At 48.5% G+C, this 25,514-nt stretch overlaps 1 protein-coding gene across 1 annotated transcript in view; it reads left to right on the top strand.

Annotated features, from left to right (window-relative positions):
• The first annotated feature begins 1,019 nt into the window (after positions 1-1,019).
• The window catches only part of SH3BGRL (SH3 domain binding glutamate rich protein like), a 29,745-nt gene continuing 5,250 nt past the window's right edge, over positions 1,020-25,514 (top strand). Inside the window, exons 1-2 of the mRNA XM_054289804.1 lie at positions 1,020-1,167; positions 22,760-22,945. Of these exons, the coding sequence (XP_054145779.1) occupies positions 1,123-1,167; positions 22,760-22,945 (231 nt within the window). The 5' untranslated portion in view covers positions 1,020-1,122. The remainder of the gene's footprint in view (positions 1,168-22,759; positions 22,946-25,514) is intronic.

Below are 25,514 nucleotides of genomic sequence, written 5' to 3' on the forward strand. Positions count from 1 at the left end.
CCAAGAGCAGAACAAACATCTCGCTTTCATCATAGCTTGTAGGTGTAAAATTGCAGCTTCCTGTGCTTATCACTGTACATATTTTCCATTTGTTGTGAACCTGCTATCGGAACAGATAATAAAATATATATGAGGTAATAGTTGGAGTACCAGAGGCAAGTGGGAGACAGGTGCTGGATATAAATTTCCTTCAATAACATGTCACCATGACTATAGCCATTAAAAATGTGGGGGATTTGATGGGGTTTTTTGTGTGTGGGCGATACTTTACAATAACCACAGGAACGTTAAGAACTCCACTGGACGCCACCTGTCCTTTGGCATGGGCTGGCACATCACCTGGGCACGCTGGAATAGATTTTAAAGGGAAATTCTTAATTCTAAACACCATTTCCCAGAAACAGCCACCCACCCCCGAGTTCTTGTGCCCCAGACCGGGGTGAGCGGCCAAGGCAGGGGCTGGCGGTGCCGCCGCTGCGCTCGCACGGGAGCGGGGCATGGCCATGGCAGCTGGAGGGCAGCCGGTAACGATGGAGCCCAGCACGGGACCAGCGGTCCCGGGGACCCGGCCGTGAGGGGAGCGGCCATGAGGGGACCCGACCGTGAGGGAAGCCGCCATGAGGGGACATGGTGCTGAGGGGAGCCAGCACTGAGGGGAACCAGCCGCTACCATGGCGACCCCGCACGCTTGGCTCCCTCCTGTCTCTGTCTCCCGCCCCGGTGTTCCCCGGTTCCCCCCGCCGCTGTCACCCCCGCCCTGACGCGGCCGCCCCGCCCGAGCCCCCGCGTCCCCACAGCGCGGCCGCGGCGCCATGGCTTCCCCGCCCCACCTCCCCCGCACGTCTCGCGCAGCTCGTCGAGAACGCTCCTCCTCTCCCCTTTCTTTCTTCTTCTTCTTTTTTTTTTTTTTTCCTTTCCTTTTTTACTATTTAATTATTTAATTAATTTTTAAAAAACCATTTTCCGCCCTTCCGGGCTCGGGCTGTGGCTGCTGCGGAGCGAGGCGGGGCGAGCGCTCCCGCCGCCTCCCCGCGCCCGCCCTCCCGCCTGAGCCCCAGCCCGCGCCCGAGCCGCCCTCACACACCCACCGCCCGCCCGGCTCCGCATCCCGCCGCTCCCAGCATGGTCATCAAGGTCTACATCGCCTCTTCCTCCGGCTCCACGGCGGTAAGCGGCCCCCGGGGGAAACTTGTGCCGGGCGGGGGACGCGGGGGGCGGCCGGGCGGGGTGGGGAGAGGCCGGGGCAACCGCGGTCCCCTCACGGCGCCCGGCGCTGTGCGGGCGGTGCTGCGGCTGCCGCCGACGGAAAGCGGCGTTTCCTCGGTGATCCCGCACCCCTCGCCCTGTGCTGGGAACGCAGAGCCACCACTATTTGGGGGTTTTTTTGTTGTTCTTGAAGTTCAATTCTGAATGTGTCGTCCGTCGTTTGGTTTTCATGAGTTTATTCCTCGTTGATTGTGGCAGGCGTTTGTGGCCGCTGTCCCAGTAGCCTCTGGTTCTTGCCCTGTTGGGAATACTGGATTTCGCTTTTCGTGGCCACAGTGTGTTCCAGGCAGAGCTCGGACTGTGTTTTTCAAAGGGAAAATAGATACACAGAAATAGCGGGATTTGTGCCTAGATTCAGGTGTAGCTCTATGTCTTCAGGATCATCTGGTTTCTCTTTGATCTGTGTGGGAGATGCTCCAAGACTGAAATCTGATGGATTTGGTTGCACTTGGTATGGATGTGCTGGAGAACTACAAAATGCCAGGGACTCAGAAAATGCCAGCTATTGCAGTTAATGATCAGTGACTTTTACTGCGAGGAGATAAAGAGTCTGAGCTGTGGCTGTTTGATGACCTTTTCCTGTCACTGTTCGTGCTTCAGGTCCCTAAACTTTGGGAGGACAGTGATGTACAGAAGATAAAAACAAGCCCTCACTGCATTCTCCTTCTTTGCTTGAGTGCAGCCACTGGTCTGTGGGCTTCAAATAGCAGTTGGTAAGCTTGGGGTGACGGGCTGCAGATGGCACAGGAGCCTGTGCCTCAGGTGTCCCTGCTGTCCCTCCCTTCCTGGGTCATTTTTAGTAAACTTGATGCCAGTGCTGACAGTGCTGGTGCTGGTGGTGAAAAGCAGAGGATTTATTTCATGCTGACCGAGGAGGGTCTTGAAATCCTGAGTAGTTCATTCATAAAAGGGATCCAAAGGGATTTCTGCTGGGTTCTACAGAATGATCATCTGTAAGGAAAGCAGCAGATTGGAAAAGTAATCCTTTCTTTCTAATGCAGCTGTTAATAGGTTTCAAGTTGACTGCTTCAGTTGCTATAGATTTTTATCAGCGCCCTCTTCATGGCACCTATTGATTTCTGTCTGTCTGGTGATACTGAGCTCCAGGGGTGCAAGCATAGCTCTCAATCCCAATTGTGTTTTTATGGTTTTAAGTTAAGTTTTTCATTATTAGCTTTGTGTTTTCTACAGTGCTGCCTGGTCCTTGTGTGGGTTGTACACATTACAAAGCTCCAGTCTGACTAAGTGCTGCCTTTCAGGCTCCTTTGTGCATCCCTGCCTGTGGAATTTTGAATGTAGCGTTGGTGTAATCTGTTTTTTGGGGAATTCGAGTGCAATGTGCACATGATTGCCAGTTTTGTGACGTGTACATTTATATATATATACACACACATGCACATACACTCATGCCTGTGTCTAAAGCTGGAGCAGCTCAAGGGATCTTGTGGTAATGAGCAAGACTTGCACATTCTTAGATTCCTGCGTACACTGAGGGTGTTTCTGTTGGCAGGACCAGCCCAGCACCTCACTGGGTGATGTTTTCTTTCCAGTATAAGAATTTTAATCGATGTTTCAACCTAAAGTAAGACAGAGAGGCACCTCTTTGGAGGGAATGGGAATGGGTTGTTTCTGTGGCTCTTAAAAGTCTTGGTGAGACAGGCTTTGCATGGAGGAGCAGAGAAGCCTTTCTGGGTGCTGAATTTGAAATAACCCACTCCAGGAATGGAAAATCCACATCAGAGAAGATTGCTACAGAGAGATGGAACAGAGACAAGGCTGTTTGCAACAAAGTGACTGAACTGGGTAACATCAGCCTGGGAAGGGCTCTCACTCCTGCTAAGTCGTCTTTGTACTGTAGTGACACTCAGCACTGTGTTATTTTGGGTTTTAAAAGGCTAATTTGCTTGAGTAGAAGCAAACCAGAAATAAGTATCAAATCTCCTCCTTCCTTCCCCATTTCTGTAAGCTGGAGAAGCTTTTGTGAAACTGGAAGTGTCTCCCACTGAACGGAAAAGGGTTGAGGTTGCTTCACACCTCATGCCCTGGGGCTGTGAGTCTTGGAGGGTGCCCAAATTTTGTGGTCTATTATTGGCAAAGTCCTGCTTTGCTATAAGGTATAATTTGCCACATCACAGTGTATAAAATGTTTCCCCAAGGCACTGTTCTCTACAATGTTTATATTCAGTATGATGTATCTGTGAGGAAAAAACCACTGTGTGAAGCTCCTGTCTAAGCAAAGACATTTTATGAGTGTGTTTCAAGGGATTTCTGGAAAGATGATGACTGACATCTTGTCTGGCCTCCTACTTGAATTTCACTCCATATTGTGATAGTTCCAGCACCAGTTTCCTGCAGTGTTTGAAAGTCTTGCTTGGGAAGAGGCCCTGTGTATTTAATCTTCCTCACCGTGGATGCTGTGCTGACCTGGGCTGGGCAGGGATGCACGGGAATGGTGATGATGAAGATGAGGTGAGGACACCCACATGGGAATGGAGTGTCATGGAGAGCCTGGAGCTGCTGTCAGGAGCCTTCCTGCATGGCACACAGGGGGAGTGAGCAGTGTTCCTCAGCCTGGGACAGTGCTGGAGGCTGCAGACAGAAATGAGACACAAATGCTGCATTCAGAAGTGTGGGAGCATTGCAGGAACAGGGAGTGTGCTGCTGTCAGAGGGGTCTCACTGCAACCTCCCATTCCAGTCCTTCAGGGTTGAAAGGGAGAGGGCCCTAAGAGTCATTAAACTCTTGCTTTTGGTAGAAAAGGATATCAGGAGGGAAAATGCTGAATGGCACAAATCCAGTGTGTGACTTTCTCCACAAGATTTTGGTATTTTGTTGATTTTGGGGCAAGAGATTGCCCAGCACCAGAATCCCTTTCTTCCTGGAGGCAGCTGCATTGCCCATTTTATTGATCTCATGTGGAAGGGAGCCAGCTGCTTAAATTCTTCTTGGTCTCACAAGGGTGCATTTGTTGCCAACAACTGTACAGGTCTTGAGTATGGACTTTGAGAGTGTTTGTTCATCCAGCACCACCCTGCAGTTCCAGGGGGTGGCTGACACTGGAGGCTGTGGCTGTGGCACTGAAGTGCCAGCCCTGGATGTGCTGGGCTGAGCTCTGCCCTGTGCCACTGCCAGTGCTGTGGGCTGTGAAAACTGCCACATCAAATGTCTGGTGTCCAGATGCTCTGTGGAGCCAATTGCTTCATCTGTGTGATCTACAGCCACATTTCCATCTCTCCCAGCTCTGCTCTCCTCCCTTGTTTTGATGGCAGGGTGAGTGGTTTTCTTTCCTTGCCTCCTACTGCGACTGCAGACACAACAGAAAGAAGAGATGATATCCAGAGTCAGAGTCCTGTGTGCCACAGACCTGCTGCTGTTTATGGATGGTTTTAGAGAGGAAAGGAAATTATAATTTCTTTTTCATTCACAAAGTTAAGCATCCGGGGGAGTTTGTATTTTTCTTGTATTGTCTTCTTGCTTGGGAAAGGTTCTAGGTCTTCTCCCAGGAAGTGAAGATGAAAGTGGTCCATGGTCTGGAGGACATTTGCTTGCAATTACTCTTCTCTTTTCCCAGTAAGACACCAGAGAACTTGCTGGTGCTACTGGAGACTTATAACCAGTGCCAAGGGCTTCCTGGAGCATTCCAGGGGAGGAGAGCTGTTGGAAATGATGAGAGCATGTGTAACACCAGCTCTTGTCCCTGTTCAACAGCTCAGTGCTTTGGGAGGGCTGGTGAGGCTGCTTCATCCTTCTGAAGTTTGAATCCCAGGGAGGTAAAACATGGAGAGATGGAGATTGTATAAAAAATTATATTTTGCATTTAAATCCCCCAAGGGCCTATTCTCTCAGATGGTCACAATAAATACAAATAAAGCCACCCTTACAGAGAATGGGCCCAGTCTGTGTTTGAGTTTGTGTGGTTTGGCTGCTCTGAGCTTTCATGGAGTCAGAGAACCGTTCAGGTTGGGAAAGGCCTCAGAGCTCATGGAGTCCAAGGGCTTTGCTGTGGCAGGAGGTGGCTCTGAGGGAAATGCAGCCACAGCAGGGTGGCTCTGTGCACGCAGCCTTATCAGCGTGGATCACAAGTGTCCCTTGTGGCGCTGCCCCTGCCGGGGCTCCCGTGCTGTCCCCGCCCGGATGTCGCGGTCGCGTTTGTGCTGCAGAGGCCCCGAGCGGTGGCACAGACGGGCAGAGCAGCTCGGGAACTTCTTGGTCTGCCTGGCAGGGCAGCGGCTGTGGGAAGAAAACTCTGATACAAATCTCTGGTAAACAGTCTGGTACTGTGATGCAAGTTGAGGTAAATTCATGTATTATGGGGAAATAAGCTGCATCTGTAGTTAAAAAACAATCTCACGGTGTATGTGTGGTTTCATGATACTCAGTTCATGCACTTTATATGCCATGGGTGAAAACTGACTTGTTAAGCTAGATGTTGATTTTAAACCCCTCTTTTGTGGAAACATTATATGTGTGAAGGACTTTTTTGGATACTCAGTGTTCACCAAGCAGAGTTTCTCTCAATAAAATGGAAGGAGTTGTTCTGAGTTAGAGCTCTTGGGATGGAAGACAAAATCCATAACGCGGCTCAAGCTCGGATGTGTTCCATCTGCTTCCTGGATTGTTTTCTGTACAGTCATTGTTCCAAACTCGAGATAAGTCAAATATTTTGCTTAAAATATTGCATTCAAATTTTTAATGGAGCCAGAGATTAAGCTGGCTGCAGTTGTTGCAGTAGTTTTAATATATCAAAATAAAAAACATTCTACTGTGCTTAACTAAAACCAGTTTCTGACAGCAGGAGAATGATGGAAAATTGTACTTCACAGTTAAAGCCAGGAAAGGCTTTTTGCTGAGAATTTTTCTAGGTTGTATATGCGGGTAGGACAGTGTTTATTCTGAGGGGGTGCATCAGGATTATGTCTGTGCTTGGGGAGAAGAGGCAGATTTTGGGGAGAGGCTGGATGCTGTCAGCCTGTGCTGGCTTTCCCTCTAACCCTGAACTGCAGCACGTTCTGAGACAGGATGCACACAGCATCATGGCAGGGCTAAGCACTTGTGGGTTTTAAAGAAATATTTATAGAGCTGATCACGGAACTTTCCTTGTCCTGGGGCATTAAAGTTACTCTCACAAAATTCCTGTAGAAGTCAGTGAATTGGCATCTGTGTTAATGAGCAGAGGGTGCCAAGACTTGTGTCTCTGCAAGGTTATTCTGTCTCCTTCCAGGAAAGGAGGAATTGGGGAGAGGGGAGACAAAGGGAACTACACCAACATTGACAGAATTCAGCTGTTCAAGGTCAAAACAGAATTGAAATATTCCCCTCTAAGAGGAAAACAAGAGCTAAGGATGCATCATTGCCATAGCCAAAGGGAGCTCTCCCTGTTCCTTGTGCTCCCCAGCCTTGGAAGCACCAATCTCAGTTCTTGGCTCTGACTGGAGAGCTGGAAACCTGAACCAAATCCACATTTTATATCAACATTCTGCTGTTCAGGAATGTTTCTACTCAAACATGAACATTTGGTGTTAATGCCATTTGTTTAACCCTGGCCCTACACAGGGGAGACTTTCAGTTTATGATTAAATTTAAATGCTTTTGTTGGTCAGATATTTAATCGAGCCTGAAAGAGCTTTGATTGTAATTCTTATCTGCTGTTGTTTGTCCCAGAATAAAAGCCTCCATCCAGGAGCTTGTCCTTCCTGGGACAGCACCTCCAGCTCAATGTTAAGGCCATTTCCTAACACTGAAAAGGCAGCAGGGTGAGACTGAGCTTTAAAGCACCAGGAAAAAATGTGAAAGGTCAGCATCCAACTGGCCTGACTGAGGTTTGTGCTCTCAGGATACAGCTGAAGTTGTTTTCACATCCTGACCTACAGCTCCTTCCTGGCCATGGTTTCCCCTGTGAGATGTGGATGTGGTGATTTATTTCTTTAATTAATGATCTGAAGTTCAGTTTTTCTGGGGCTGTTTCCGTGCATGAATCAGCCTCTCTAGAAATTCTAAAGGCACTCGAGTGTAAAATTTTAACTACTACCTGTGTTTGATTGCTGGAGAGTTGGAGTGAGGAGAGGAGCCAGAGGCAGCTGTGGTTTGAAAAAGGATCTCAGGGAGATGTGGGAGCTGTGAGCATCTTCCAGTGCTGCACAAATGGGAGTTATTGTTCACTGGGCTCTCTCCCAGCAAATGCGTGGACAGAGACAGAGCAGGGAGGAGAATCAGTGCAGGGTCAGAGGGGAAAGCTGTGCCTCACACCTGAGCTGCCTGCAGCATAGCAGGGAGGGCATCCAGAGCATTGAATCCCTGGATTTCTGGAAAGTTTTGGACAAGCTTTAGCCAGGTTCAAAATCTTCTTTTTTTCAGTCTTTTGCAGAAATTACCAGAAGATTCCCACAGAGATCGGTGCTGGTCTCTAAGCAAACACTGCAAGAACAGCCTGCTATTGTGTCCCAGCTGGAAAACTAGGAAGCAACAATGGTTGTCCTGTGCAAGAATGAGGTTTAAACTCTGCTAAAATACTGTTTAGCAGACAGGTCTTGGAGCCATCCTAGGTAATTCTACAAAAATACCATATTCATGGCCATGAAAAGCAAACAGAATGTCAGGAATGTTTAGGATGGGAAAGGGCAAAAGAAAAAAAGTCACTGTATAAATGTGTGGTGAGTCTGTCTTTAGTAGACTGGAACTGTTGTCGTTAAATGATATAGGAAGGTGAGAAAAGAGAAGTAGGGTGTTTCTCCACTGCAGGAGGAACAACCAAATAAGGCAGAGTTTGTGGATGATAAGGTGGAAGCTGTGGCCTCATGTCCATGCCTGGAAGTGTTCAATGCCAGGCTGGACAGGGCTTGGAGCAGCCTGGGACAGTGGGAGGTGTCCCTGCCCATGGCAGGGGGTAGAACCTGATGGTCTGTAAGGTTCCTTCCCACCCAAACCATTCCATTATTCTGTGAATTCTGCAGTTGAGAAAGAAAAAGTCTGAAATGTGATAACATCATGTCTGGCATGGGAGAACAAACAGGAAGGGATTATTAATAATTTTCCCTAATGGAACGACTCAGGGAGAGCGAGTGGAAGTGGCAGGTTCAGAGTCAATGAAATGCTTTGTTTGACAACACAGATTTCAGGGAGGAGCTCCCTGCCAGAGGACCTGGTGTGCAGCAGAAGGTGCATGGGCTTGGGAAGCAGTGAGACAAATTAAGGGGAAAAGTCTACTAAGGGATATTAAACATTACTAGTACACCTCTGACTCAAACCTGTGAGTTCCTGCAGCCTGGGAAGGGAGCTGGATGTGGGGCAGCTCTTTGTGCTCAGCCTGATGGTGTGTGCTCTTCCCTGGGATCTGGGACCAGTGCAGCATCAGACTGGGCTAGACAAGTGTTGGATCCAACCCAGTAAAGCTTTCTTCTCTTCTTGAATGAAATTGGCTCTGCTCCCAAAATGATGTTAACAGTTTGCATTAAAAAAATTAAGACCATGTTGTCCAGGAAAATGTTTGGTGGAAAAGAAACACGTGTGTGTGTTTGGGATATGCTGGGTTGGTGTCTCAGCGTTTGTTACATACAAAAAAGCATTTGGGGATTCCAAGGCCAGCAGCATTGTGCAGATGCTGACACACTGCATGTTCAGCCCATGTTCAGGGCAGGTGATCAGACACCTCTCCTGCCTTAGGCACAGATCAAAGTCAACTGGAAGAGCCCGATGGAAACAGCAAACACAAAGCCTCTGGGAAAAATCCAGGCAGTTTTCACATATACCCAGGTTTTTATGGAGTACTTGCTGCCAGGCAGGTTTAAACAGCACATCTGTATTCACCTCATGGGATCAACCTCTGGCTGTGCTTATATCACTGGGAATTCTGCCATGGACTACAGCAGGACAAGATTTGATTCCTTAGGAAATACTTAATGCTGCTTATCCAAGACATTCCTGTGCACATGTTGCAAATGTATTTGGCCGGAGCAGCAGCTGCAAAACAACTGGCAGAGCAGGAAAGGAGCAGAATAACTCCATGACTGAATTAAAATATATCCCAAAACATTTCACTGGATATGGACAGAAATGAAGTTCAAGTGAAGCTGATTTATGGCTAGTAGATGTTTGGTGGTTTTTGATTTCCTCAGGCAAGAAACACAATATATGTGAATGGAAATATAAAGGAGCAGGTTTGCAAATTTCCTTGTTAGTGCCCCGGTAATCCTGATTAAGCACTGGAAATTCCACCCTGTAATGCAGACAAACAAGTCCCTTGGTTCTGGTAGCTCAGTCCATGGAACCTTTGTGCCTGAGCAATCTTTCCAATTTTCTGTTCCCTTCCATCCCATTAAAGTGTGCCAGGAGGTCCCTGTGAGAGCCTCCCTCCACCTGCACAGGTCTGGGCTCTGTTGTGCATGCTGTGGAAAGATCAAAGGAAACCCATAACGCTGACCTGGGAACTGTTCCCCTCAGGAATTCACACCTGGAGGAACTGAGGAGCTGCTGGACACACAGCTCCACCTTCCATGGAATGACTGGGGACCCAGGCTGGCAGCTTGGAGGGCACTGGGAGCCACCACCTCCCACTGCCAGCCATCAGCATTGGGCTGAGCCTGAGGAACAGCAGGGAAATGAAACCATTTTGGCTGCTTGCCCAGGCCTGGAGAACTCCATCCTACAGCAAATAAACAGCTGGGGACTTAAACTTTGAAAAAATAAAATGCTGTGTGTATTTATCTTGGTTTCTGATTGGGGTAAGCAGATGCTGGCTTGCACTGAGGCAGAAGGAAGCTTGTGGTTTAGGAAAAAAAAAAATAAGCAGATACCATGGTGACAAGAGGGATCTATGAAACTTCTAAAAGACAGTGGGGAGTTCAAAGTGGCTCCAGGTCGTGGCTCCAAGGCATGGGCAGCATCCAGGTGAGTGCTCCTGCTCTGGGGTGAAGGTGGCACTGCCCTGGGGGCTGTGGGGGTGCAGAGGGTGAGAGCAGCTGGTGATGGAACAACCTCTCTGTGTTGGGAAATGCTCCATTTGTTCATTCCTGAAAGAGTCACTGCAGGGTGTCTCCTGAGCAGCCCTGAGAGCACAGCCCCAGCTCTGGCCTTCCTGGCCATGGCAGGCAGAGCTTGGCAACTCCTGTGTTGTTTCAGCTGCCCAAAGTGTTGGAAACTGCAGCGTGGCCAGGTCTGGTGAGAACAATTTATCTCTCCCACTTAGAGACAGTTTTTAGACAATATTTTGTCCGAGTAACTTAGAGAAGGATCTGGGGCCTGCAGGATTATTCACACTTGAAATGTTACCCAGGGCAATTAATTACTTGGTCAGAAAACTGCCCATACAGGCTGTGCTGTGCTCTGCTGTGCTCTGCTGAATCTTTCCTCTCCAGGAGGCTTTTTGGATGCTGTTCTATCTCAAGGCTCTTCTTACAAAGAGGAGGAAAATTTGTATTTAATCCACAGCTTTTTCTCTTCCTTTGTATTATGATATTTAGGTATTTTAGTTGAAGAAAAAAGCTTTGTTCTCTCTTAAAGAATTACTTGGTTTAGTTTTAGAACAGCAGTCAGCAAAAGTACTCTTTGTTAACTACAATCTGTGGTATATGAATTCTTCAAAGATAAAAAGTAATACACATCAGAGGCACCTGGATCCCTGAGGCCATGTTGTATTTCTTCCTAAAGTAGTCTTTTATTTAAAGAATAAATGCCTGGCAATATAAAGGCAGTGAAACAGCAATTAATGCTGTAAACTTTTACTCCTGTCGGTTAATTTCGGCTCTGCGTGCTAAACCATACAGGAAATAAACTTTGCTTTTATTGTAAACCACAGGGGCCTCGTGCAGAACTCTCGGTGCTTTTAACTCCTTCCCTAACCTGAGCTCAGCTCCTCACACAAACACAACCAAACCTGGTTTCCCTCTGCTGTGCAGGGCTCCTCATCACCAGCAGAAATCCACAGCTCTGAAAAATAATTGCAGGAGCAGCTGTTTCAATAAAGCCCCAAAGTGCAGCCCTGGGTGTGCTGTTACCTCAGGCTGCTTCCCTGGAACATTCTGGAGTGCTGGGCTGGTGGGGAGGGTGAGGTCTCGGGGGCACTGAGGTGGGACCTGGCAGTTTTGGCAGTGCTTACAGGGTGGGGTTGCTGCCAGCGTTGCACAGACCCGTCCTGGGATCTCCATGAAGCTGAAGATGGAGGAGAAATAATTCTGGCTTTCAGAAAAAACCAGGTTCAGAACCTGACAGTGGGGGTGAGGTCCAGACTATCAGGACTTTTTAAAGCTTGCAGAGCAAGCACTCAGGTGACCAAGCAGCACCTTCAGGGCCTTTCCCTGCTTTTCTCAGCCACGTGGTAAATGTTTGAGTATTGAGGAATATGTCATGTGTCACAGAGTTGTCTGCATCTTGTGATACTGAGCCTCACTGTGTTGTTGGAGATCAGTTTTCTGTGTGGTAAATTGCTTTACAGTGTGCAGAGCCTGTCTGGGGCTGGGCTGTGGTGTATTGATACTATTTGTAGAATGTGCCAGAAATGATCCCTGAAAGTAAATAAGCAGTGATTTGAAAAAATAATTACTCCTGATGACTCAGGAAAGGCAGCTCTGAGGTGAAGAGAAAATTGTTCAAGGAGTCTGTGACAGAGGTAGCTTGGACTTGGGGACGTTTTTTTCCTTCCACATAACAAAAGTTCCCCTTTCTCTGTTTTGTGACTCAGGTAAGAGAGTCCAGTGAGATGCTGAGGCTGGTGAGGCCCCAGGAATAGCAGAACAGCTGGCTGGGGGCTGGAATGCTCCCATCCCTGCCACTCTCAGCCCTGTGCTGTTCAGGAGCTGGTGGTTTGGTATTGGCTTTGGGAGGGATGATCTGTTTGTTTTTATTTAACCCAACCCTGAGTTAAATGACAAGGCCCATGGAGACTTCCAGGGAAACTCAGCCTGCCAAGCTCCACGTCTGCTGCACAAAACAACTGTGTGTAATAAATGAAGAGCTCAGATTCTGCTGCTGCTTATGCTTTGTCAGTGCATAACTGAGATAATGGAGCCTGTATTCCACAGTAGGAAGCTTGCTCTCTGTTGGTTTTGGACCAGACAAGCGGTTTTCAGGCTTATAAAAGTCAAATGCCACAAGACTGACTTAGAAAATTGCCAAGGGTCAATTTATTTAGTATTGCAGTGCTGGTGTTTTCCCTTGGATGATGACAATCCTGGGTGCTGCAGTGTCAGCAGTGGTTACAGCTATAGTTTGCCATACATCAATGTTTCTTTACATCCTCACCTAAAGGAAAGTAAGAGAAAGCCTAGGTTTGGAAGCTTGATTTTGCAAGATGTTTATTCTGGATAACTAAAGTAGTCATTAAAAAAAGTAAAAAAAAATAATCCTGATATGTGAATATTTGCATTTTCAAGTCCTTCCTGCTGGTGAGTGAAGCAAAAGCCTGCAGCAGGAATGACCCCAGGCCATGGCTTGATCCCTGCTTTCAGTCCTTTCTGCTGCTGGGAGAGGCAGTCCTGCCTCCCCTGGCTCATCTCTTCCCTTTGCTTGTGATGGCACAAGGATCCCCCCTGAGCTGTGAGCTGGGCTGGCCCCAGAGCAGCTGGGGGAGATTCCCAACCCAGAGCTCCATGGAGCCCAGCCAGGGCACAGCCTGGCACTGACCTCTGCTCTCTGAGCAGGGACAGGACCCCCGGGAATGGCTGGAGCTGTGTCAGGGAAGGGTCACACTGGATGTTAGAGATTCCTCATCCACAGGGAGGTCAGGCCCTAGAACAGCACCCCAGGGAATGGTCACGGACCCAGAGCCCCAGAACAGCCTGGACAGGCACAGCATGGGATTGTTGGCACATCCTGTGCAGGGCCAGGAGCTGCACTCAGGGATCCCTGGGGGTCTCTTCAAACTCAGGATGTTCTGTGAGCTGGTGGAGAAAGCCTCTCTCCACATCCCTGATCTATGCAGGTTGAGTGTAAGGAGCTGTGCTTCCCTGACCGTCTGTCCTGGGCAATCCTGCCCAGACCCGGCTGGATGAGGGCAGGGCTGGGGGCAGAGCCCCTGCAGGAGGATGGGCAGCTCTGGATGTTGGAGGGGTCAGGCTGGTGGAGTTTGGAGCTGCTGCAGGCAGTGCCCAGAGACTCCCCAGGGACTCAGGCTGCTTTCTGAGCAAAGTTCATCCCTAATCAAACACAGCTCCTGGTGGGGCTGTTTGCAGAGGTCACGTGGAGGCAGGGGAGACTCCTGCTGCTGTCCCTGGGGCTGGAGCCCAGCGTGAGCAGAGTCAGGCACCCTCCATGCTGATCAAACCTTCCTTGTCTGAGGGGACAAGTGTCAGTCTGACACCTCTCCAGACCTGGGACACCTCCAGCGTTCAGCAGCTGGAAGCTTCAGTTGCATTCGCTGTTTTATTGTGTTCAGGCTCTTGGGTTGTCTACAAAAAGCAGGCAGGGAGGTTTGGTGCCTCTGCTGGTACCAGCTCCAGTGCTGCCAAAACTTCCTTGGGCTTTTGGGTTTTAACTTCTCCCTTGCCCAGCTGCTGGCATCTTGTGTTCCATGTGCATGGAAGTACAGTGTAAAAAAGGCTCACTGTCTGCCCCTGAGCAAACATCTCTGTTTTTTGGTTGATGATGGAATGAGGTTTTAAATATTAAAATCTTGTATTAAAATCCCTGCAAATGGAAGTTTTGATTGCGTGGGGTTTGTTTGGTTTTGAAATCCAGGCAAATAATCCCATTGGGTATTGCTGCCACTTTTCACAGAACTTTAAAAAAAGGAAAAAAGGAAGGAAAAATCCCAGAGAAACAGCAAGTCAGTCTCTGGATGCACACAGTCTGTGTGGGGAGGCAGTCTTTGAGCAGGCCATGATTGCTGTGGGGAGGAGCTTTGGCACATCCTGACTTGTGAATGACTTTGACTTGGCAGTAGTGACGCTCTGTAGGCCTTTTACAGAATGAACAGAAGCATCTAAGCAGAGAGCAGAGGGATGTGTCATTTCTGGCTGTGCTGAGAACACAGATACTCTCACCAAAGGAGGGTGCATCTGATCTGCACAGCCCCAGAGCACTCCCAGCACTTTGTGCATCTCTGGTGGGCGTGAGACTGAGCTGGGCTCTTGGCAAAACAACTGGATGCTGCCAGTGCAGTCAGGAGCCTGGACAGGCCAGGAGATGCTGAAGGAGCAGCTGAAATGTGTTGGGGAGCAGCCAGGAAGGAGGAGAGTTGAGGAGAGTGCCCTGTGTCACCCTTCTTTTCATGGAATCATGGAATATCCTGAGTTGGAAGGGACCCACAAGGATCAAGTCCAGCTCCTGGCCCTGCACAGACACCCCAACAATCCCTGGGAGCGTTGTCCAATTGCTCCTGGAGCTCTGGCAGCCTTGGGGCTGTGACCATTCCCTGGAAGCCATTTCAGTGCCCCACCACCTTTTTCTTGCAGCCAAAACCAGAGAATGATTTACTTCTGAATTCGATGCTTCAGTAGGAAAAGAGGTGGGGCTTCAGCTGACAGAACCATTTTCATGTACTGCAACAAAATGTGAAGTTTATTAAATGTACTTTTAACCATGGGCTTCAGGTGTTGTTGATAAGATGTTCTCAGTTAGAATCCTGGTGACACCACAATAGTCCCTGACAGGCAGGTGCTGAAGGATGGATAGATTCACCCCCACTCATCTCCCCAGTGCTTGGGTATCATTTGTTAAAAGCAGAATTTGCCTTAAGCTGTGATAATAATGTTAATCCTTAAGGTGCCTTCATGGAAAGCAGACCTAAAACACATTAAAAAGCCATCAGGGCTTCGTTAGGCACTGCTGCTGTGTGCCAGGAGCTGGGGAGATATAAATAAGGAAATGTTCCTTGTCCTCCTACTTGACTAATGGGTAGAGGAATCTGCTTTTGGCCACTGCAGGAGAAAAGCAGCTGAACAGACCCTGGATGTTGCAGCAAGACAGTTCTGACTTATTTGGGGCCTTTCAGGATCTTGTTAGAATTTGACTGTAGTCGAGGTGTGGTGGAGCTGGCGGTGCTGTCTGACACTAAATTAGTGACACTGAACAACTTTGCTGCAACACTGAACCCAAACCCTCCTTGCTGCAGCAAGAGAGAAAATGTTTCTTATTTTTTCTTAACTAATTCCTTGAACTCCAACAGCAGCTTGGCAGAGTGGCCCTTAGGAACCTGCTCACTGTGCTGGGCTGTGCCAACCAGAGGGGCCAGGCTGGTGTTGCTGGCTGAACTTCCCAAGGGAACTAAATGCCAAATCCCCCTGGGATTTAATTCTCTTTGCAGTCTGTGTCAGAGTAAATAAAAGTGAGAGGGAGTTTGGTCTCTAAGCATTCTTGGTTCCCTTGAGAATCCTGATTCCCCAGGACTTTAGCACATGGAGGTGATGTCAACTTTCCTGTTTGGTTCTGCTAGGAAAAAACTTGTTCTGTGCACAAGGATCTTTGGACCTGGCTGTTGTTGGTGTGGGATTTAACAAGTTTTTAGGCTTTGGGTTATTGAATGAATGCAGTTACAATGGCATTATAATCCATGAGAGAAGCTTTTATTTTTGTTCTCATGAATCAGCTTTTTCATTTATGTAACTTTCTATGGTTTCTGGAGCAAGTTGTGGTCTTGCTTTGGGAAGTGCAGACTTTGTCCTTTGTTCCAGCTATATTTTTGGCTTGTGTTCCAAAATCTGCTCTATGGGGTGGTACCTTATGCCAGGCTAAAGCCCTTTTGCAGACAGCCCATGTGTGCTGCCAGACATGATGTAACCTCCAGGTTAAATTGCAAAACCCTTTTGGTAGCCTGGATTTTCCCCTGGCCTCCCTCTTGAGTGGTGGTCACTTTGCATCCTCTCACCTTTTCTTGCTTTTAGAAGGTGCCTTCCAAAGCCACACGTGAGCAGCAGGAGTGTGGGTGTTGCTCTCAGTGGGAGCTGGAGCCTCTTTCCTCCTGCCCCCTGTCTTGGGCTGGTGATGCTGACACAGCCCAGGGTCAGTGGTGCCTGGTGGTAAAAACCATTTCCAAATAAACAAATTTTAAGCTGTTGGGGTCTAACCACATCAAACCAGCTCTGCTGTGCAGGATTCATGTGGATATTGCCATGGGCTTTCCCAAAGGACCCTGCAGGGAGAGAGTCAGGACAGATGGAGTCCATCTGGACACTGCTGAATTTCTGGAAGATGTAAAAAAAGAGCAGCACAAGTCCAGCATGAACTTTTTCAGCCTCCTGTGTTTGAGTGAGGTGCTGTAAGTTCATGGTGGTTTTGCTGTGTTTGCCCTCAGTCTCATTCCCTGCAGACCAGAATCCGTCAGGAGAGACAAGGATGGCACCACTGTGTGATGCTCTGCTTAAAATAACCAGAACAAAGGAGTGCTGTGAGCTTTGTCATGATAATTACCCAGACCTAAAAATAAGCAGACATTCTACCAGAGAGGGAGAAATAAGAGTGAGACAGGAATTGCTGGGAGACACCTGGCAAAGCTCTGATCAAGCCAGGTCAGTGCTGGAGTTGCCTGCAGCTTTCCCACCCTCTGACCACATTTACAGTGGCACCACCGGAACTGGCACGTTGGATTTTTAAGCTAATATAGGGGGGAAAAAAGACTTATTCATATAAATAAAACCAACAAAACCATTCTAGACAAAAAAAAAAATCTTCTGGAATATTAGAGTAAAAGCAAGGAAAAGTGTGATAGAGGGCAGGACTGAGGCTGCTGGGAAGGGAGCCCTGCCATGTGCTGGGGTGGGAATGAGCTTAGGGGGCCACAGGAATCTGTGACATTTAAATCCAGGCTGGGCTGTTTAACTCCTACAAATTAGGCTGTAGTGGGAGCAGAAATTCTAAGCATTTTGCAGCTCATTTGTGAGGATGAGCTTCTGCATTACGGACTCCGGGTGAGGAAGGCAAGGTCATTTGAGAAATTAGGTGAAACAGATAAAAACCAAACCAAAGCCCCCAATAGTTTTTACTCTAATTCCAGAAAGTGGCCGTGGATTGTGGCAGCGTGGCCCCAGCTCAGTCCACAGGTCACACCCTGTGACAAGCCACTTTGTCATGGCAGCACTTGGCATTCCTCATGCTGCCCACTCCTCCCAGGAAAATCCCTGCCTGGGGTTCTCACCTGGCTGCTGCTGGCTGCCAGTGGAGTTTGCTCAGCATTTCTTGCACTGCACTTTTCCCACTCACTGCTTACATTTCAGCTTGTCCATCTTCAGGAGACTCTGAAGCTTCTGGAGAACTGATGGCTGCAAGTCTGGCCACAACCAGTAGCATCACTTGGAGTTTGGAGTTCACCTTCCTGCACAAAGCAGCTGCTTCTGGGATTTAAAGGTTTACTTCCACTAAGGAAGGAGTAGCATCTTTAAAACCATCATTGGCACACAATACAACTGCTTTAAAGCTGTACTTGATTTTGGTTATCTGGAACCCTGAAGGTTCTGGAACTGGAAATGGGAAAAAATTTCCCCTTTTAAATGTGTTGTTGCCTTGAAACTGAATTGAGAAATCTGTAAGATCAAATGTAAGATCTGCTCTAAGGTGTTGCTTCTCTGCTGTCCTGGTGCTGGATCCCAGCTGTGAGGTGGGAGAGGCAGCTCAGGACACACAGCAGGAGCTGGAGAGAATCACAGAATCGTGGAATTGTTATGGTTGAAAAGACCTTTGAGATCACTGAGTTCAACCATAAACCAGCCCCCTGTTCATCACTAAATCACGTCCTCAAGTGCCACATCCACACCTTTCTTGAGCACTTCCAGGGAATGGTGACTCCACCACTCCTCTGGGCAGCCTGTTCTAAGGCTCCATAACCATTTCCATGAAAAACTTTCTCCTGATTCCTACTCTGACCCTTCCCTGGTGCACCTTCAGGCCATTCCTTTTGTCCTGATGCTACAACCGATGATAAAACGATGGCTGGGAACATCATAAGAAATGCATTTATAATTCTTTTAAATCCTCACAATAAAGCATGAGCCATTTAATCCCATCATTGGGAAAGAAATTAATAAAATCTGTGTTTTTCCCCTGTGTGGAGGTTGGGACACAGGAGCCACAGAAGTGCTGGAGAAGCCCCTGCCAAGGGCCAGGATGGCAAAGCTGCAGTCAGTAAGTTTGTGTTGGATCAAAACAGCAGCACTCAGACTGTAAACTTAATTTGAGTTCCAGTGGTCCATAAATAGATTTCCAAAACATGTCTATTGTCCAACCAGGGATTTATTTATAAACTGAAAAAATAACAAGACTGAAAAAAACCAACCCAAACCCCTTCTTGGCCAGCAGTGTGGGCTGGACTGTTCTGTGTGTGTGTGCCTGTGTACACCAAATGAGATAGACCCTCTGTGAAGTTCAGTTCCAAAAAGTGTTTAAAATGAGTGTTTCCCTGCAGTGGGTGGTGCTGGGAGAAGCTGGCTCTTGAACAGCCAGCACAGTCCTGGCTGGAGCTGAGGCTGGAATGCTGCCTGCTCACTGGACCAAGGCTCTGCAGCATCATCCCTGCCTCCTTTCTGCTTATTATCTTTTAGCTGAGTTCTTTTTTTTGTAAATTTTTTTTCAATGATTAAAGATTTGGAAGAGAATCTAAAATGTTGCAGCATTTTCTAGAAAGCTTATTCCCACTTTGGGGTTAAAATTTTATTTTTGATGGATTGATTTGTTGGCAAACATCACCTGTTTGTACTCTTGGCAGCTTTCATGTGGTTTCTCTTGTGTTACTGACATCACTGATGGGAGTTAGATTAAGAACAGTAAATTGAATTTCTGATGTGTACTCAAGTGAGGGTGATACTTGTTCACAATTCTACACTCATTTTTATAATGTTATTTTGTGCCCATGCTCTGGTGAAAGCTTAATGTTTCGTGATTGGCTTGTAACTGGAAGAGAAGGGAGTCCTGATACCCAGTGGATTTTGTAGCACAAGATCACAGTGTGTGGTGAGACTTTGCTCAACCACCAATCACTTGCCATAAAGCTGTTTCTGTCCTGGAACCAGACCTTGAAATCCAAACCAAAGAGAAAACAGATTTATTTCATTAAATGTTCCTTTCAGTATTATCTTGGGAACATCAGCAAGAAGTAAAATATCTCCACTCACCTTAGGAATTGTTTTTCTCCCAAGCGTGTGTTGAGGCAGGATGTGTTTGTGTTTCTGGGGTTGGGTGAAGCCCAATGGGCTGTTCCAAGGGCATCCTTGTCACCAGGCGGGGCGGTGGGGACTCCAGAGGATGCAGCCCTGGTTTCACCTGCTCCCACCTCTTCTCCTTCCATCCCTCTGCCTGCATCCCACAGTGATTTTCCCCTGATCGCTATCCATCCATTTTGCCCCCAGCCTCTTCCCTCACAGCTGTCTGTCCATCCCTACTTTCATTTCTGTGTTCCTGTGCTCCCCTAAGTGCTCCTGCCCCACCAGTGCTGGTCCCGAGCCCCGGGGCCCTGCTGGGCTCCCCAGCTCCTGCTCTGACTCCAGGCACGTTCCCGGCTCTCCTGCTGCTCTCGGCCCTGCACGGCGTGTCAGGAGCACTCGGGATAAACAGGGATTTTCGTGTTTGCCAGCTGCAGTGAGCTGCCCTTCACGGGCCAGGGCGGTCTCAGACATGACAGCTGTTTATGCTGGGGCCGAGGTGCGGGCTCTGGGAGGCGCTGGCCGCTCTCCACGCGGGGGAGGCTCTGTGGGAGCCAGCGCTGCTGCCGACAGGCGCATCCTGAGGAGGCTCCTCGCTCCTTCCCAAACATGGGCAGCAGGAACCGTCTCCAGCTCTGTCCCGAGGAGAACGTGTGCCCTTTCAAGTAAGACAAAACACCCTGAAGCAGCAGCAGACGTCTCTTGCTCTATTTTCAGCCCTTCCCTCCCAGTGATTAATGGAAGTTTTCTAAATAAAATCCCGTAAAATAACAGGATCTGGCAGCTCGGTGTCCCTGCTGCCCAGCAGTTGGTGCCCTGTTTCTCTGGAGCATTTACTGCTCTTGTGGAAGTGCTCACCACCGTGGCTGGAGGATTTGTCTGAGGAGCTGGGAGAAAACAGTGCTGCTTCATCTCCCAACTTCTTTTGTCTGGCCAGAAAACAGGGGTTCCAGACTAATATTCCTCATGCATCAACACCATCCTTGCTTTTTTCTAGAGAATTACCTCTCTTGAGAATTATTTCTCTAGAGAATTACCTCCCTTGACTACAGACAGCCTGAGAGCAACAGAGACCAAACTTCATGCTTGCCTTACAATGGTGCCTTTTATAGCACAAATAAATTCATTTCCAGCTTTGCCAGCTCTTCAAAGACAAGCAGAGAAGGTTGTGATCACCCTTTGGAGCCACAGTCAACAATTTGGGATGTGGTTGTACCTCCTGGAGCTGAAAAAACAACCCAGAGACTGTGAGATGCTGGGAGGGTGTGAGGATCTGTGTGTGGCTAAAACAATCTAATAGTCAAAATGATTATTAAAAAAATGAAGTGACTTCTCAGGGGATCAAAATGCTGACTCCTGTCCAACTCAGAGCTCTTGTTTTACGTGGCAGAGTGTGTACAGGTTAATGGTAGAGTGGGTAAAAGCTTGGTTTTCCCTAATTCCTTAATAATTCTGGAGCATCTCAAAATGTTTTCACTAAACAATGGATTTTGGACAAGTTAAGGACCTGAGAGTAATACAAACTATTTGAATCTGAAATTTAGAGATTGTAGGAAATGGTTAATTAAACATGTAACTGGTTCAAGGAAAAAAAATTACATTTACTACTGGGTCATAGTGACCAAAGAGTTTACAATTCCAAAGACCTTCCCTTATTTTAGCCCTACAGAACAGTTCATGATGGGAGTGCTCACTTTTTTCCCCCTGTAGAGCACAACAGAAAAAGCTTCCCCTCCTGCTGCTGATAGAGGCAGGCAAGGAAACCTCTTACCCAGAGCTTTGAGTCTGCTGAGAATGTTTTTATACATCCTCTACACAAATTATTTCCTCAGGGCAGTATTAACTCCTCCAGTTTGATTTATTTTTAGCCATGATGAAAATGAGCAATATCCTCGTGTTTCAGGGTGCTCACACAGCGAGTCCAGCGGCTCCTGTGCTGATGTGGTCAGAGGAATCACCCTGGCTTCTCAGCAGGAGCTTCCTGCTGGAGCTGGGAGAGCATTCCCTATGTCGGGAGAGCAGGATCGCTCCCTCTGAGCTGGATGTGCCCCTCCCGAGCTCTGCTGGAACCTGCCATGGGTAGAGCAGCTCCAGGACTCAGGGAGTGCCTGAAGATTCCCTTTTGGATGTGCTGGGCTCTGTTCCCCAGCCCACATCTTTCAGGGCAGCGCTCTCCATCACGCTCCCTGCTGCTCCTGCTGCTCCCGGCTGCCCGAGGGTGCGGGGCCGGTGCCCGTGGGCGCGGGGCTGTGTCCGTGGGTGCGGGCCCGGTGCCCGTGGGTGCGGGGCTGTGCGAGCCGGGGCCCGGCCCGGTGCCCGTGGATGCGGGGTTGTGTGAGCTGAGGCCCGGCCCGGTGCCCGTGGGTGCGGGGCTCTGCAGGCCGGGGCCCGGGCTCCATATTTGGCTCCGGGCTGGCTGTCCCCGACCCCGGCAGCTCCGGGTTTGCCTGTGGCCGTATATGGAGCGGCTGCTCCGGGAGCTGCGGCTGACCTGAGTTAGCACCAGCAACATCTGTGTGAAACGCTGCTCCTGCGGCACCCGGCTCACTGGAGTAAAGCCAGCCCTTGGATTGTCTTTGCAGTGAAGGGGGTAATTTGAAGAAAACAAAATTTCCATTAAATTCCATTTTTTTATTGTTTGCTAGGATGTGCATGGTTATAATCTCCTTTGTGGTGCTGAAGTTATGCAGAGGGAGAGCAGAGCATAAGCAGAACATCTCTGTGTCAATAAGTCAGTAATTCATAATGACAATAATAAAAACCTCCTTCCCTGTGCAGAGCCAGCACCGTGCTTGCCACACAGATCCTGCTTTTCCCTTGGATGCTGTGTGAGTGTACAAGGACGGGTGGCATCAGGTTGGGACCTCACCCAGCTTCCTTGACAGAAGTTAGGATGGGGATGTGGGGTCACAGCTCTCCAGAGACTGTGCCTGCCCTGCAGACACCCAGGACACAACGGGAGAGGGGTGTCTGCGCAAAGAAGTGTGAGCCACTTCTCTTTTGTCACTGAGGTGGACAAAAGCCTGGACTCTGGGAAGGAATGGGGAGGTTCAGCCTATGCTTCTAAGGGCACAAGGAAGCAGTTTGTACCTCAAATGTGCCTCCAGCAAACTCCACTGCACCTGAAAAAACAACGTTCCCCTGAGTTAACTGTAAAATCTGGCCAGCACAAGGGCCCTGCTCACACCTCTGCTTTTGGGTGGGTGCCTTTAAGGTACACAACACTCACATTTGTGTAGGGGCAGCATCTTTAAGCTTCAGCCTGTTCCAGCTCTGACTCTTCAGAAGATACTTTTTGGTTCTAATAAGTTTCTTACCACTCCCATTTTCAACCTGATTTTCACCCCCTGGTTTCTGCTTCGAACCCCAGAGCGGCATCAAAAATTATTTCACTGATTTTGTTTACCTTATCTCCCTCCCTTCTTCTTTTGTGACAGATTAAAAAGCAGCAGCAAGATGTGTTAGGCTTCTTGGAAGCCAACAAAATTGAATTTGAGGAGAAGGACATCGCAGCTAATGAGGAGAACCGGAAATGGATGCGGGAGAACGTCCCCGAGGACAGCCGGCCAGCGAGCGGGAACCCCCTGCCCCCCCGGCTCTTCAACGACAGCCGCTACCTGGGGGTGAGGCTGCTGCAGCCTCCTGTGCCTGTCCCCTCAGCTGCAGCCTCCTGTGCCTGTCCCCTGAGCTCCAGCCTCCTGTGCCTGCCCCCTCAGCTGCAGCCTCCTCTGCTCATCCCTCAGCTCCAGCCTCCTGTGCCTGCCCCCTGAGCTCCAGCCTCCCTCAGCTCCAGCCTCCTGTGCTCATCCCACTCCTCTTCCTCACTGCCTCCTCCTGTGCCTCACTGCAGTGAGCAGCAAGGCAGGGCTTGCCCAGCTGCAGTTGCCCAAACTGGGGAGGCTGTAGGAGGTGTTGGACATTTCCTCCCATCTTGGCTTTTAGTAATAATTGATTCTTGAGTTTTCCAGTCACACCATAGGAAAGATTTAAATGTAGACCTTTTGATTTGGATCCTACCTTGCAGTACATACTTAATTTTCTTTTCCTGTGGGTTTTTTCCCATCTTAGGGCTCTGAAAGTTGCCAGGCTTTTTTAATCCTCATTTTCCCCATGACTGGGAACTAACACCTCAAAGAAATCTGGCCCTTTTAGTCCAAGCTTATGTTCTGTAGCAAGTTCAGAGATCTGTTCTGCCCATGTGGGGTTTGCCAGATCTGAATCCCAGATCTCATGAATTGATGTCTGCCATGATCATAAATCAGTTTTCTGATCCTTCTTGGGATGAGCTCTGTGTGCTGCTGTGGTTCACTAACTCCAGTGCCTTGGACAGATTGAAACTCATGTTGCAAACAAAAATCCTATGTAATTATTTTAATGCTTGATCAAAAGTAAGTTGCCCTGCAGTACTTGTACTCAGCAGGCCATGCTTGAATGATTATTAGATTAAATGTTAGTTTTATTTTTAAAACTGAGTATCTTCTGAACAGAGCTCACAGTGTGCATTCCTCTGGTCCTTTTGAAGTCTGTTTCTGACCTGCACAGTCTGTAAGTCAAGACCTGCCAGTTCTGGACCTTTGTGAGACAAATCTGTGCCTACTGAAAGAAATTATTCTCAATGTGCCAAGAATTTTTCTTGCTTGTAATAGAAGCAGAACTTGAAATAATATCCACAATGAACTATTGTGCCACTTGTCTCTCAAAATTTTACTGACTGGTTGTGATCAGGAAAAAGGTTGGTTTGGAGTGACAGACATGAGGATCAGTAATTACCTGAGAAGGGGTTGGTTGCAAGGTTCTTGCTATGGTTTTATTTCATCCCCAAAATTTGGATTGATGTCATGTTGAACTCTTTAAATTTGGTCAGTTTCTGTAGCTGGATTCAAGTTGCTACAGTTCAGCTTTCAGGAAAGTAAAAGTTAATTCTGTGCCCAGAATTTGAACCTCTTTCTGTCTTTATCTGATGCCTCTCAAGCATGAAGTTCCCTGTTTGTTCCATCTGATGCAGCACAAGTGGCAGAGGAAAGAGCAAATTGGCCTTCCTGGCCCGTGCACAGCAGAGAGGCTGAGCTGGAGATGCTGTGTGGGCTGGCATGAGCCCTGCTCCTCAGGCCCAGCATTCCTGTCCTGGGAGATGCTGTGGAGCAGGCTCATGGCCTGTGCACCAGCCAGATAAACAATCCCTTTGTTATCAAGCAGCCTCAGTCCTGTCAACAGAAGGGCTTCAGGGAGGATTTACTGTAATCACACACATTTTTATCAAACCAGCCTGCAAGTGCTGCATGTGCAAATGGAGCAATAATTTGATATCTCGGAAGTCCAGACAGCTGGAATCTTCTGGTCCCTGTACTTTGCTCTGTTCCAGCTGCAGCAGCCTCTCCTTAGAGCTGCCCCTCAGCTGCTGCTCCTAAGGCTTTTGTCTCCCAGACAGTCAGGAACCCAGAGCACCATGCCCTAAACAGCTCTCCCTGACTCCAGCCTGGGACAGAGCTGCTGCCTGCCCTGGGCTTCCCAGCCAGGACTCTGCATCCAAACATTGCCCAGGGAAGCTGGGGGAGCTGGTAAAGTTACAGTCAGTTAAAAATGGAGAGCAGGAAAGTCATTGGACTGATCCCTGCTGAGTTCAGAAGTCAGAGTGAGGGAATTGTGTGGTAACTTGGACAACAGTGAGCTTGCACAAAACTTGTGGGTTCCTTTAGCTGGAGTTTGGCAACTGGTATTTCTTTTTATTTATTTATTTATTACCTTCATTTTCCTGGGAAGTGGCTGTGTGTGTTCAGGGCATTTGTAGTGCACTGTGAGCAAACAGTGCCACCCCACTGCCTTCGCTTGCACAGACTAATCCTTAGTGGGGAATGTGATGGGAAAGGTGCACTCTCAGTGTCAAAGTTCCAGTTGAACTTCTGACAGATTGAGAGCTGGAGTCACAGCTGCACAATTGCCATCCCTATCAGGAGTCAGCAATGACATCTGGGAACGTCAGGGTTTCTGATGCCAAGGTCCAGGCTCAGCTGCTCCTGTTAGGGAATGTCCACACCAGACCAGTGACACCACCTGCCTTGTGTGGAGTCTGTCCCTTTGGGAGAGGCTGGAGCACCTCACAGCAGCATCTTGTTGGGACACAGAATGAATTCCCAGCTTGTCCTTTCCAGCCTGACCAGTTTGTGTGCTGTTAGTGCTAATGCCATGTACCTG

The sequence above is a fragment of the Melozone crissalis genome, unplaced genomic scaffold, assembly GCF_028551555.1.
Source record: "Melozone crissalis strain CALT ecotype California unplaced genomic scaffold, PUWL_Pcris_2 ptg000068l_1, whole genome shotgun sequence".
NCBI classification, from domain to species: Eukaryota; Metazoa; Chordata; class Aves; order Passeriformes; family Passerellidae; genus Melozone; species Melozone crissalis.